This window comes from Ascaphus truei, chromosome 1, assembly GCF_040206685.1.
Source record: "Ascaphus truei isolate aAscTru1 chromosome 1, aAscTru1.hap1, whole genome shotgun sequence".
Lineage (NCBI taxonomy): Eukaryota > Metazoa > Chordata > Amphibia > Anura > Ascaphidae > Ascaphus > Ascaphus truei.
In genome coordinates, this window is record NC_134483.1 from 321,849,497 (window position 1) to 321,864,768 (window position 15,272).

General features: G+C 42.9%; 1 protein-coding gene across 2 annotated transcripts in view; it reads left to right on the forward strand.

The window, feature by feature from the left end:
• Positions 1 to 15,272, forward strand: part of PRKG2 (protein kinase cGMP-dependent 2) — a 174,967-nt gene that overhangs the window by 125,365 nt on the left and 34,330 nt on the right. For both annotated transcript variants that reach the window (XM_075606512.1, XM_075606518.1), the window contains 2 exons: positions 1,534 to 1,632; positions 13,242 to 13,392. In XM_075606512.1, coding sequence (XP_075462627.1) covers positions 1,534 to 1,632; positions 13,242 to 13,392 — 250 coding nt within the window. The remainder of the gene's footprint in view (positions 1 to 1,533; positions 1,633 to 13,241; positions 13,393 to 15,272) is intronic.

Genomic DNA, 15,272 nt, shown 5'->3' on the forward strand with positions numbered 1-15,272 from the left:
GATATTATAAATGCATGCTAGAGGCTGTAGGCATTAACCCCTAGATGGCACACGGTCTAGCAAGAATATAGAGAGTTGTATGGGGGAAGTCCTAAAACCCCCCCAGACCTCTCTTGTCTCCCTGAACAATATAGAACCTGTGTGCCTGGGGCAGCTCTCATATGGCAGCGGTGTACTCACATATGTCCATGGAAGACTGGCTCTGTGTGCTCCTTTGCTGATGTAGACAATGTAGACAGCACCTGTACCAATGGGTAGAGGTAGATCAGCGTGCACTACGGTGCAGGAAGAAAAATGCTGAGGCTGGACTGTGCTGTATACGAAATCCTTTATTGAGACATGGATAAAAAGAGGAGGGGAAGCATGCCCCTGCACCTCTAACGCGTTTCACCCGGCCGGGTGAAACGCGTTAGAGGTGCAGGGGCATGCTTCCCCTCCTCTTTTTATCCATGTCTCAATAAAGGATTTCGTATACAGCACAGTCCAGCCTCAGCATTTTTCTTCCTGCACCGTAGTGCACGCTGATCTACCTCTACCCATTGGTACAGGTGCTGTCTGCATTTTTACAACACTGTTCTAACTCAGACATTATGGGGCTTATTCTGTATGCTACATTGGCGCAGAACCATGCGATCTGCACGGAAAGCCCCATTGACTTGAAGGGTCTTGACTTGGTAGTTTGGTTCTCCCCTCCCAGGCCTTGGCTGCATCCATAGAGGGGCAGACGCGCGTCCGCATGCTGAGCGATCAGACTGCCTAAAGGCAGTGATCGCGTCTATACAGCATGTGGGCGCGTGCGCACGGAAGCGGGAGGGGGCGTGCGATGCATGTGAAATCAGTCAAAACTGATTTCTCGCGCGATAGGGCGGTCACGTAAGTGGTTCGCCCAATGAGGGCGATCCAGCTCCGTGACATCATTGGCCCGCCCATAGACACGCCTCCGCATGGCTGTACCCTGTATGGACACAGCCTTACTCTCTTCACCAAGGGATTAGCCACCCCGTGTATCAGTTTTTTTGCGTCTCTTTTATGTATAATATGTGTCTGTTTGTCCAACATTATTTTATCCACATTTCCTATTAAAGGTTATATCTTAGTTAATTCACATTTACATAGGATTTAGAGTGCTGATCACAGGGGCCCCTTTTTTCCTTGCCTTGGCAAGGTTCTGTCCTAATACTTTAACACACTCCTAGCAACTTATCCTCTATGATGTGACTGCTGCAAGGGCTATTCCCCTCTCTCCCTCCCCTCCCCAATTACTTAGTATATATCACCCATCATGTTATCTTGAACGTCATCAGTTATTGTCAGTAATAAATCTAACAGTATGTTTTCCTTTAGAAAATACTGGAGTGAACCATTGTTAACACCCATCACCCTTATAATTTCAGTATAACCACCTATACTTAAAAAATATATATGTTTTATGAAGTGATTTTTTCTATTCTCAAACATTATTCAACATTATAAAGTAATGGAGTTGATTTCATATAAATTACCCGATATCATTTTCACTTTTTAATACTTTAGGACATTTAATCAGACAGTAGGAACTTATGAAGAGCTTCAAAAGTACCTTGAGGGCTACGTGGCTAACCTGACCCTTGATGATGAAAGAAGACATGCCAAGTAAGCCAAGAATATTTCCTCTAGTGTCTTCTGTAACTTACTTGTACTTTATTTTATTATTTACAATAATTGTCATTTAGAAATACATAAAACATACAATGCCATTCACCCATGAGTTTTATTATGCAAAACATAAACAGCATAAATTTAGTTATGTTTCATATATAGAAAATATGATTGTATATGCTTATATTGCTCAAAATTCAAGAAAAGCAGTCTCTAATTGAAACATCAGGCCAGGATCTAAATAACAAGAACTGTCAGAAAGAGAAGGGAAAATGAGACCAGGAACAACCCTGCAAAGGTATTTATTATTATTATCATTTATTGGTAAAGCGCCAATATATTCTGCATCGTGGTACAGTAGGGGAACAGAGATTTGATTATTCATAAACAGTTACATTCAAATATGGATGTCACGGGAGACCAAGCACCTTTTTAGCTGGATCATTCATTGAGCAAAACAAGGTAATGAAATAAATTGTAATTTATTCTGCATAAATTCACATACACAATGAAACACAAACACAGATGAAAAGAACACTTACTGGGTGTCTGGGGGTCAAAAACTAGACTCTTCTAGGTGCAGGGAACTCTAAATAAGATTTTTACCCTGACCGGGACTTAGCCTGAAATCTTCTGGTTCCCAAATTGGTGTGAAGTTCCATATGCCACCACTCTTCCGAGAACATGGATGCTTTTTGACCGGGAGCTACCATCGATACTCTGGAACCGAAATCGGCATAAAATCCCAGCCACGACCGCTACGTTCGATTATTAGACCGTAGGCGCTAAAAACGGGACTTAGACTCTGGTGGGCAGACTTTCGTGGCTTGAAATCGAAGCCGGTTACTCTGCTATTCGCGCAAGAGCATCTTTGAAAAGCCTGCCCGCATTTCAACCACAAGAAATCTCAAATCTGATTGGCTCAGGCATTTCTTATAGTATTTGGAGCTTCATTCATGAAACTCATGAATGCCAATCATCGCGTGGGAACTTTCTCAGTAGCCAATCAGAGCCAAGCCGGTATAGAAATCCGGGTCAGCGGGAAATCTGAAATTGCCAAGGGACATGCGCAAGTTTGCCACCTCATCCCTGGCTATCTCATGCCACCCTCTGGGTCAGGCTCCACTAAGTCTGGCAGAAAAAATGGCAGATGACTGCCATTGTCCTCCGGACTTGGGTACTTCCCTGCCACCCAAATGGCTTTCACACTCTGGCATCCTCTGGTTACTTTGAACTCCGATGTCCAGCAGACTTACTGGCACCAACTTGGTAGCCCTGACAGTCTATGTGGGCATCGGTTTCGAAAGTCCCCCTGCCTTATAATACACAACAGTACATTACAGTATGTTACAATGTATTAATAAAAATAGACTTTAATACATCCCTAAGCCCTGGGTATGGGGAATAGAGTAGAAATGTGTACTTTTATTTCTAGCAGCCTTTATTCCCCACACACTATCTATGGGACTTAGACTGGACTCTGAGAGTCTCCTCACAACCTTATCTATGGTTGGAGCACCCACGGACCCAATACAGGTTCTGGGCTACCTAGGCATTACCTGGGGTACCCCCCTTAACCTAGGGATCCCCACAGTTATAGGGACACTTTTCATCCCTTTGCCCATTTACCTTTCTGGGCTATGCTGAAGCAGGGAAGCCTAGCGGTGAGTCACGTAAGCGCTTTCAAGGGGAGATATTGCCGGGACAATGTGCCTACATGTATCCATGAATCAGACATGATTCCCGGGTACATTTTATGGGGAACCGACAACTCCGGACCCCAACTACCAGGCACATTCCGACAACAATTCCTCTTGAAACTCATGCCCTAGCAATCTCTGCTTGCTAACATGCCCGAAAAGATAAAAACACAAAAAATATCTTTATTGCATACAGTATGTAAAAACAATACACTGTTACTGGGTCCAAGAGAAAACTCTCTTGAACCCTTATATACGGATCAGGGCATATCAAAAACAGGCTTAACCTTTATTTGAGAGACTGGTTACCCCCATGGTCACAATGGACAAACATGCAGAAACAGATACAAAGAGGTAATGAGGGCCCTGCTCGTGAGAGCTTACAGTCTAGAGGGAATGAGGGACAACTATTAAACAAAAAGTATAGTGGCTGCTCATTGTGGGATGGAGTATACATCAGGCAGGATGGAGTATGGTCCAGCCACACAGCTAGTCCCAATAATACTTGAGGGTGTGGATATTGGGGGGTGCTAGATAGGGTAGAGTTTGGTCTAGCCACATAGCTGGTACCAATAGGAAAGGTGGGGAGGGTGTTGTGGTTGTGCTAGATAGGCTTCCTTGTAAAGGTGCATTTTCAGGGAAGTTTTTAAATGACTGGAATCTGGGGCTGAGTCTGATGGTACACGGTAGGGAATTCCAAAGCGAGGTGGAAGCACGACAAAGTCTTGAAGGCGGGAGTAAGAGGAGGTGATAAGGCAGGAGGAAAGGCGGATGTGGTGGGCAGAGCATAAGGGGCGTTTAGTATATATTTCGGGATGAGGACTGAGATGTAATTTAGTGCAGCATTGTTGAGAGTTTTGTATGTTAGAGCTAGGGTTTTAAATTTGATTCTTGAGGATATGGGAAGCCAGTATAAGGATTTGCATAATGGAGCAGCATAGGGGAGCAGGGAGTGAGGTAGATGACTCTGGAAGCAGCATTTTGGAAGGATCTTAGTTGGCATAGGCAGATAATAGGAATACCAACTAGGAGAAGATTGCAATAGTCAAGGTGGGGCAGGATGAGTGAATTAGGATTTTAGTTGCAACATGAGTGAGAAAAGGACATATCCTGACAATATTTTGGAGGTGTTGAAGACAGAACTTCATGAGGGACTGAATGTTAGGAATGACGGAGAGATCATCAAAGATGACCTCCAGACAATGGGCTGTTGATGTAATATTGTTGACAGTGAGGGATAGTTTGGTGTAGGCGTGGCAGTGGAAGGAGGAAAAAGGATTAGTTCGGGTTTGGACATGTTAAGCTTCAGGTAACGGTTGGACATCCAGGAGGAGATTGCAGAGAACAGTTGGTGACACGGGACAGGACTGAGGGGAGAGGTAAATTTGGGTGTCATTGGCATAGTGATGATACTGAAAGTCAAAAGGAGGTGTAGAGTGAAAAGATAAGAGGGATAAGGACAGAGTCTTGTTGGGCCCCAACACAAAGAGGGAGTGAAGAGGAGAAGACACAAGAGAAGGCAACACTGACGGAGTGGTTGGATAGGTAGGATTTGAACCAGGATAAGGCTGGTTGCCAATTGAGTGGAGAGTGTTCAGGAGAATCGGGTGATTGACAGTGTCTTGCCAAAGGCAAAGGTCATTACACTCTACTCATATTGCTCAATGTCTCTGCAGCCATTGATAGTGTGGACCACCACCTTCTCCTTCACACTCTCCATATTCTTGGTATAGGTAACAAAGCTCTATCCTGGGTTTTGTTAGAATGGGCGTTATGAGTGCATGTTTAAAAGAAGATGGGAATTTGCTGGAGATGAGATAGAGGTTAAAAAAGTGAGTTAAGGTGGGGCTTAGTGTGCCAGAGTGGGAGTGGAGGAGATGTGAGACAATAGGATCAAGGAGACAGGTTGTAGGGTGAGAATATGAGAGAAGCGCAGACTTCATCCTTAGTCACAGGGGTAAATGACCTGAGGGTGTATTAGGGGAGGTAAGTGTTGCATGTGGAACTTGACTTGTAGACATAGAGATATCATGTCTGATTGACCTAATTTTTTCTGTGAAGTGGGTGGCGAAGTCTTGAGCTGTGAGGTTAGAAGGAGGTGCAGGTGTAGGATGAAAAGGGAATTAAAGGTGGTGAATAGGGGTTTAGAGGACAGAGTGTTAGAGCAGCGGTGAGCAAACTGGGGGGCGCAATATTATTTAAGGGGGGTGTGGGCTGCGTGTGGGGAAACCTGGGGGCGGCCAGAGCTGTGCACAGGTGTCCAGAAGCTCCATGCTGAGGCTGCGCCTCTGCTCTGTGTCTGTGTCAGAGGGGGCGTGGCTTTCCTTCCCTGCACACAGACATCCCCTCCTCCTCCTGTGTTACCTGTCCCAGTTTTCAGCAGCATGGGGGACAGGAACAGGCTTACAGTAGTACTTCCTCCCCCCAGGTGAAAGTCTGTGACTTATGATTGTGTGTTGTGTCTGTCTGTGTTTGGTGTTATGATTGTGTGTGGTGTGTGTGTTGTGATTGAGTGTGTGGTATGTGTGTGTGTTGTGATTGAGTGTGTGTGTTGTGCCTGTGTTGGTTGTGATTAGTGTGTGTTGTGATTGAGTGTATGTGTGTGTGTGTTGTGTCTGTGTTGGTTGTGATTGAGTGTATGTCTGTGTGTGTTGTGATTGAGTGTGTGTGTTGTGATTGAGTATATGTGTGTGTGTGTTGTGTCTGTGTTAGTTGTGATTGAGTGTGTGTGTGTTGTGCCTGTGTTGGTTGTGATTGAGAGTGTGTGTTGTGTGTTGTGTGTGTTGTGAGTGAGTGTTGTGTGTGTTGTCTGTGTTGGTTGTGATTAATTGTATGTTGTGTGGATTGAGTGTGTGTGTGTTATGATTGAGTGTGTGTGCTGTGATTGAGTGTGTGTGTGTTGTGATTGAGTGTGTGTGTTGGTTGTGATTGATTGTGTGTTGTGTGTGTGGATTGTGTATGTGTTGTGTATATGTTGGTTGTGATTGAGTGTGTTGTGTGTGTGTTGTGATATTAGTGCGTGTTGTGTGTGTTGGGATTGAGTATGTGTGTTGTGATTGTGTGTATGTGTGTTGTGATTAAATACAGAGATGTGCAAACGGGGGGGGGGGGGGGGGGCGTACGATGTCCAAAGCTTGGTGCTTCGGGAGAAACAAAATTGACTTTGAAGCACGCTCAGCAGCAGTCAATGCACACACACACACACACAGCCACACAAACACACACAAAAATAGCCCCGATTCATGACCCCCTGCTCGTGCAGGACACCCTGTGCTCGTGCTTGGAGAGTTGGTGATGTCACCGCTCTCAGCGGCAGCGTGGACGCAGCCAATTTTGCAAGCACGAGCTGTTGAAATAAGTATTTAGACATATTTGTATTTACATTGTATACCGTTTAATAAAGGTTTTTTTTTCATGTGATTGATTACACCAGGCAGGGGGGCCCGAGAAATGTCATGGATGAAAAGGGGGGCTCAGCATAAAAAGTTTGCTCACCCCTGGGTTAGAGGACAGAGTGAAGAAAAGTAGGTTTGCATGGCAAGGGAAAGGGCAGTGTTATAGGATGAGAATATGAATTTATAGTGGAGGAAGTCTGCTTTAGAATGGGATTTCCTCCAGTAACGTTCCACAGTGCGTGAACACTTCTGGCTTAGATTGTCAGGGTGACGTGTTGGTGATGGGAGCCATTTGTCTAAGGCTGATGATAGTGTACTGTCATATAGAGAGGTTGCTAGGTCAGGGCAAGAAAGGATAGAGATGGAGCAGTGGGCGTCAAAATGCAGAAAAATGGAGGGAGTCTAGAGTACTGTATATAGGTTTCTGAGGGAAGGGCGTGTTAGAGAAGTTAGAGACTGAGCAAAAGTGTGAGAAAACAAAGTTAAGTGAGTGTCTGTTGCAGTGAGTAGGAGAGGTTGTCCATTGGAAGAGACCATAGGAGGAGGTTAAAGAAATAAGATGGAGGTGCATGTGTAGCTGATACGTGGTATGGTGACAAAGATCTAAAGCTCCGTCCGACCAAGCGCAATTAAACATTAAAGCAACCCAATAAACTGCAAATAAATAGAGAAAAGACATATATCCTGATAGTGGAACACTCCAGGATGCCAACAAGATCCCTAAGCAAGCAATCGGACCTAAAAAACAACCAACATAATCCAGGAATGGCTGGAGCGGGGAGACAGGCGGCTGCAGCACCACAGTATGGCTCCGATTCAGAACATGAATCGGGGCGGGAAGGCAGCGTCGGTTTAGAAAGTGAGTTGGTCACAAAAAATGACATGAAGAAAGACCTGAAGAGCCTGTTTATAGATCTTAAATCCCTATTTCAGTCGGAGATGCAAGAACTGAGAAGAGACATCTCTAGCATAGGGACACGGACCGACGAATTAGAAAAAAAACTAGACTTTACAATAATAACACCTGAAAAAAACAGAAGAAACTACTACTTATTTAAAAACACAAATTACAGATTTGGCTGACAAACAAGAGGATCTGGAGAACAGGGAGAGAAGGAACAACATAAGGATCAGAGGGCTCCTGGAATCTATTACAGACTATGAAGAATTTATTACAAAATGGATGACTTCCGGATAAAACGGAGACTGAACTGCAACTTAACAGGTGCCACAGGGTACTGAGAGCGAGGCCACAGGCAGAGGATCTGCCAAGAGATATAATAATGCGATTTCATTATTACAAAACAAAAGACTCCCTGAGCCAGATCACTAGAAATACGAACCCAATCATTTTTGAAGCAATAAAGTTGCAAATATTCCAGGACCTATCTCCGGTGACTCTGGGCCAAAGCCGCAACTTTCAGCCTGTCACCAAACTACTAAAGGACAATGGTGTAAAGTATAGGTGGATTTTCCCCTTCGGATTATTGGTAGCCAAAAATGGTAAAGCTAGCTCCATGAGATCCCTGGACGAAGGTGATATGTTCCTGAAAAAGGTGGTAATAAAAAGGAAAGTCTCTCACCATGATGCAGAGGATCCAATGCCCGAGACGTCCTGGAGAGAAGACGCCCTCCACGAGGCAGCAGGGAAATGGCGACCATTTAAGAGTACTTGAGGACTTTATGAGACACAGTTGCACTTGGCACCTTTCAATTAACAATTAAAGCTACATCACCCCTTTATTCAGCAACTTGATTTCCCTTCACCCATGGTGGATTCTAATCCAGGTCTTCGTCCGAGGAGAGGAATAGATGCAGACAGGTGATTGACGGGAATGCAGTCGAGGCCCTCGCTGGGACCAGGGAGGAAGAAGAGGAAGCCTTGCGGTCGTCCGGCGCTGCCATGGATGAGGATGTGGACTTGACAGACGGCGATGGAGGTGCATGGCATCGGGAGCAGCGGACGGCACTGGAACAATGGGGATCCAGCGAGAGGTTCTGGGGTTCACAAGTCCATGAACGGGTGAAGGAGAGTCAAGGGGGCTAGGGTACTAGGGAGGAAAGGCAACTGTGTCAGGTTATCGATAAGTTCGGGAAGATTCATCCAGGTTATAAGTTGCAATACAGGTTAGGGTGGTATATCAGTGTTATAAGTTAAGATAGTATAAGGAATTCTCTCTCTCAATAGTTTATGTGGTAGCAGAGATATTAGACATGTAGTTTCTAGACCCACGAGTTAGGCAGAGGAAACATGGGCAGAGGAAACATGGGGTGTCTGCGCCCCCTGCAGGCTTATCAGAGGTACTCTTACATGTTCAGGATACATAAATGCAGGTGAGATAGGAAAGCTGAGGCTGGAGAAATGGGTAAAGGGAGAAGCCATCCATAAAATGACAGGGGTCAAGGAGGTCTCGGATGTCTAGAAGAGCTCAAAATTAGGTGAACTTCATAACTTCAGGTTATCCATTCAGAGGAGGTAGAGCTTTGTTAGAGGGCTAAATATGCCAGGGGTCATTTTTTAGAGGGCCTGATAGTATAAGCGGTTAAAGAGAGATTAAAGATAGATAGTGGAAGGAAGGTGGGTTGTTTGGAAAATAGTAATTTGTTAGTACCATACCGTTGCGCTGGGGAAGGATACGGAGCGTGGATACTCAGCAGTTCGCATGTTCCGAATACAGGGGGACCCCTGTGCCCAATAAAGTTTGTTTTGTTATTGTTGCTATATTTTATCGTGTGTTCCCCCTCCCACTCCCTATTGATCATTCTCGGTTCTTTATCTCTTTTAAAATGTGTCTCCTGCACAAACATTGCATCGTTTTTCATCTTTTTTATCTCTTTAAGGGTCCGTCTCCTTTTCACCGGTGAGTTTAGTCCATTAACACAGATAAAGCTTGGCCCCCTGCAGATGCACTTACCAGAATGCCCTCTTACTGTCTCTGTACGTTCTCGCTACCAATTCGATTGTAAGCTCTTCGGAGCAGGGACTCCTCTTCCACACTATTACTTTTATGTCTGAAGCACTTATTCCCAGGATCTGTTATTTGTTATTTATATGATTGTCACGTATATTACTACTGTGACGCGCTATGTACATTAATGGCGCTATATAAATAAAGACATACAAAGTGCCTATCCTATAGGTCATGTTTGTTGTGGTGTTTGGGTTCGTAGTTGATAGCAACCAACCTTAACTTGTTTCTTACTCTAATCTCTGCCTTCTTTAGTGCCACCTTTTCCTCGAACATCCCCTGCCAATTAAGACTTCGGATACTTTTTCTCTTCAGTGTTTAACCTGTTATAGAAAAAAAAACAATGAAAAATACATAAAAACACACGCACATAAAAATAGCATTAAACTTTCGAACACATTCAGTCTGAAAAAGTCATTCCACATACAGAAGTCTTAAGATACCTCCAGATCAGAGCATTTTATAATACATTTTCGCCCCACCCCAACTGACAAATTTTGAAAAACTCTGTATATTGGAGACAGAAACTAGGGGACTCATATCTTTGCTATATAGAGATGTGGTTTGCTCGGGGGTAGCATACGCAAGAAAGCTGAGTTATGTGCCCCAGTGGGAACAGAATCTGGGGGAACCGTAGAGGAAGGGTTATGGGCGGAGATATTCATGGCAGCGGCTAAAAGCTCAATCTGTACGACGTTAAAGGAGAACGTGTATAAAGTATTAATGAGGTAGTACCTCACCCCGTTGAAATTATCCAAATGTATACCAGGTTATTCCCCATTGTGTCCAAAGCAATGTGGAGGTAAAGCTGATCTCTTACATATGCTGTGGTCTTGCCCTCAGGTGCTGCCCTTATGGGAGCAAATTAGAGATTGGTTACAGAGGGTTTTGGACCTCACAATCCCATTGGACCCCTGGCTGATCCTCCTGAACAGGCTGGTCAGAGTTTTTTTCCAGAATACAGAGTAAATTAGTGGCGCAATTCACAACAGTGACGAGGTATGAGATCGCAGCACTATGGAAACAGACAGAAATCAGAAATAGAATTTGGTTTGTATGCCAGATGGAAAAATTAACGAGTTTGGTTAATGATACTGATCTAAATTTCTAAGAGTCTGGGTTATGTGGTTAGCACAAATAGACATTTCAGGAGTGGATGCTACACTACCGACACACTTTATTGTAGTGTGGCCGGTACCGCTCCCCGAGGGAGCCCTGGTGTCCCGCGATCGCGGGACGGCGGCAGGGAGTTCCGGGGGACCCGGCGGACCCGGCAGTGGTAGGGAGAGCGCCCCGATCGGAGGGCGCTCTTCCGCTGCTTCGGCGCGCGCCCGTCACACTCGGGCGCGCGCCAGGCTACTGCTGCGGCCAAGAACGGGCAAATGCTCGAATAAACTTGGCCGCAGCAGTACTACAATCCTACTGTGATTGTTCCCAAAACACATTCTCCACTGAATCAAGGGGGATAGAAAAAAGACGGGAGGATCATAGGGTAGGATGCCAGGTAAGGGACAGATGCGCGGCCACGCGGGAGGCGTAGCCTAGAGATTCAGAAGAAGAGAAGATCGGAACAGAAGACAAAAAGGGAGAAGGCCGAGAGGAGGACGGACGGACACCCCCCCCCCCCGTTCCCTTCTGATTTAGGTTCCAATTTTTCTTCTTTTTTTTTCTTATACGTATTTATTTTTATATAACATTTGTGTTTCATATGAATTCAAAGTTATGTCACATGGTATGATGGTAAACTTCAATACAATTTGAGTTATAAAAAAATAAGATGGACAGCTGGAGTGGCATTTGGATTGTCAATAGGTATGTTAAAGTCTCCCAGAGTGACAGTAGGTGTGTCAGAAGAGAGGAAGCTAGGCAGGTAAGCTGTCAAGAAATTGAGATGTACAGTAGGCGATAATGACAACAATAGAGGTCAATGCGTGATGCTAAGACCAATGCCAGGAGAAGAGTAATGAAGAATGATAAACGTACTTGTAAAGGGACCCCCAAATAAATGCTTGATTTAAGACAGGTAGTGGGTACGTATTCCTAGATAGTGAACTCCCCACCCGTGTAGGTAAGTATACACAACAACACCAGGAATCATGAACATTTAAAGTACCATAGAAAGTACCTAGAGTCCTGAGATCCATAATTGGGAAAACATGTAGCAAGCAAGTTACTCACTTATGAGGCTACAACGTCCATGTGATCCTGAAGTCGGGGTCCTTTCGTGTGCATCTGTCCGGTGAGTCAATGTAACAAAAAGGAGGAGAAGAGGCAGAGCACTAAAACAAGTATCCAGCAAATAAATGATCAGGAGAGTGTGTGTCCCATAAAAAATAGTTATTTAATGGTCATGTAGAAAAAAGAGGGCCAGAAAGCCCCACCAACATTTCACGCTACACAGAGTGCTTGACAAAGCTGGAAATGACCAGAGCTGAGTTTAGTTAAAGCTGTGCATGTTGCGGATTGTTCAAACACTAAGCTGCTGGGTAACTGAGTGACAATGCCACATAACTAGGATAATTTTTGAAACAGATATGAGCCCAGTCCATTAACAAGGAAATGTGGAAGTGATAGCCCTAAAACAACTATGCTCTTTGAAACAGAAGGCCAATTGATAAACGTGCATCCAGTACATATCCAGCTCTCCTCATCCTAATCTCAGAATTACTGGTATTGTAGAATCAAACTACTGTGATGTTCATTGGGTATGCAATCCTATAACTCTGACAAGATTTATTTGAATGATTAATTCATTACCTGCCAAGGGCCTATTGAATGAAAATCCCATGTCAAGAGATTGACAAGTGCTCAAATGTAATTGTTGTTCATTTATGCCAAGTAAAAAAAAAAAATATATATATATATATATATATATCTAAAGAAAGTCTGTTGCTGGCACTCAGAATAGTCATCTACGTTCAAGGTGCTTGTCCCATACACATAATGTACACGATATTACCTTTCTTGCGGAAGGTAAGTAAAGACAGCACTTCAATAGAATGATACAAATTCAGTGTATTCAGGCATGTAGACAAAAACGAGATGCACAATCCGACATTTCGGTCCTGGAGTGGCACCCCCCTTGAGAAAGGTTCAGCTCCGGGACCGAAATATCGGATTGGGCGTCTCGTTTTTGTCTACATGCCTGAATACATTGAATTTGTATCATTCTATTGAAGTGCTGTCTTTACTTACCTGCCGCAAGAAAGGTAATATCGTTTATATAATAAATATATATAGTTTTTTCCCATCCTGTTACATATAAAAGGATGTACGTGTCTTCAGATGTCAAAAAATAAATATAGGAATCAGTCCAAAAAGCATAACAAGGCCAGTATAATAAAACATGCATGTTCACAACGACAACAAGTACTGTAGATGATTTAATAAATTCCTTCTTTGGCAGAAGTAATAGTGTCAGCTTATTTCACTGGTTTCCTTAGCTTCTTCTTTTTGATGTTAGTTAGTGAATGTACAAACTTGTGTCCATTTTCATCAGTTCCTTATAATAACATTTTTTTTTCAATTCTCTTGTGTAGGAGATCCACATGTGGACAGCAGGTGAAAGCTGTGTCTTTGGAAATGATACAGATGAAAGAGACAGTTGCAAAATTTACATCCTCTGCCCCATTTGAGAATTTACAGATTATCACCACACTGGGTGTCGGTGGGTTCGGGAGAGTGGAACTTGTAAGGGTTTTTACCTTTTCAGAGGCCATCAAAAACAGTAGAAAGCAAAAATAGCTTAACATTTTACTATATATATATATATATATGTATGTATGTATGTATGTATGTATGTATGTATGTATGTATGTATATATATATATATATACATACATACATACATACATACATACATAATACATATATATATATATATATACTCTCTGTATGTGTGTGTATGTATATATATATATATATATATATATATATATATATATATATATATATATATATATATATATATATATATATATATATATATATATATATATATATATATACACACACACATACAGAGAGTAGAATACATCTGGGGAAATTCTCCATAATAACCACCTGTATATGGATAACTTAATTTCCCTAAGGGTAACTATATGGATCTTTCAACAAATTAAAGAAGCAATACTACTTTTATTATTTTTATATGTAATATTATTTGACAATGTATAATTCTGCATTCTTACCTAAACTGGCAATTGTTTAGTGCTCCTGTTATAAATCTGTAGAAATTCTGATTGTGTGGCTAATATCATCACTGTTTCAGTCAGTGTAACTCAGTAGCTACAATGTATCCTTATATTACTAAGGTAACATTATCTATTGTTTCAGTTTACAGCTCAAACTGCTGGGAACCTTGGCAACAAATAATCCCAAACAGGAAAGTGTTGCAAAGATCTTGCACTGCTTTGTGAGTTTGGTTAAAACTTGCTCAAATGAAATCAAAGGATGCTTTAAACCTCATTAAAATGGTATTAAGAGTTGAATAAAAACAAAAACAAAACCAACAAAAACAGTCACTATTATCTAATACTACAGAATTGACTTATATAAAAACCGATATAAGATTTCACGTTTTTGCTTCTTTAAGTAGTAATACGACCTGAAGCTTGAGTTGTGTGTCACTAGCCTATTGATGGAATCAGTAGCACAAATTTAGACTTGATAATGGAATACATTGCTCTAGAAACCAATTTATGAGCCCAAGGACCCTTATTCGCAGCTCCAAAAAAAAAAGATTGGGAATAGATGTACATTCATCTCCCTGATGCCACATACAGTATCTTGCTCAGGTTTTCTCTAAAAACATTCTTTTTTCTTTGTTTGTTTAATAGCCTTATTATCCTGCTGTGATGCTGCTTACCTGTGCTGGAGAAGATTTTTGTTGTCCCATAAATTTAAATGGAGCTGATCTATTATCCAGCACTAGGATATGCTTCACAACATAATGAATAAGGTCCTTAGAGCAGCGGAGTGCAAACTGAAGGGCGCGCCCCCCAGGGGGGCGGGAGATTTTTCTGGTGGGGCGCGCAGGCGGTTGCAGAGGCCCCGTGCCCTTCCCAACGCATTTAAATTAAATGCAGGGGGATCGCATGTGGCCGCGGGGTCATGTGACGTGACATCACATGCGTCAAATGACGCTGCTTGTCATGTGACATCACATCACATGACCCCGCAACGTCATTTGACGTGGATACCAGGTGGGGGAGGGGGGGGGGCACGAGAGCAGGACAAGGATGACAGGGGGCACAGCAGGAAAAGTTTGCTCTCCCCTGCCTTAGAGTATTTTAAATTATGTAGCTAATATAGTTGAATGACTTTTGTAAGTCACTTTTTTCTATGCTACAGTAGTTTTCAGGGTTTTCCATTAAGTAAATGGGCTCTAAAGATAGTGACATTACATTAGATTTTCTTATTTATCAGCGCCTGTTAACTGCAAAACTAGGGCAAAGTAAAGCACCAGAGTCTTACTTTACTTTCAATCTCCTTTTTTTCTTTTGATGAATTTGATACTGGGTTATTTTTTGCACCGCTTGAACTCAGTTTTGCAGCCAGCAGAAATAGCC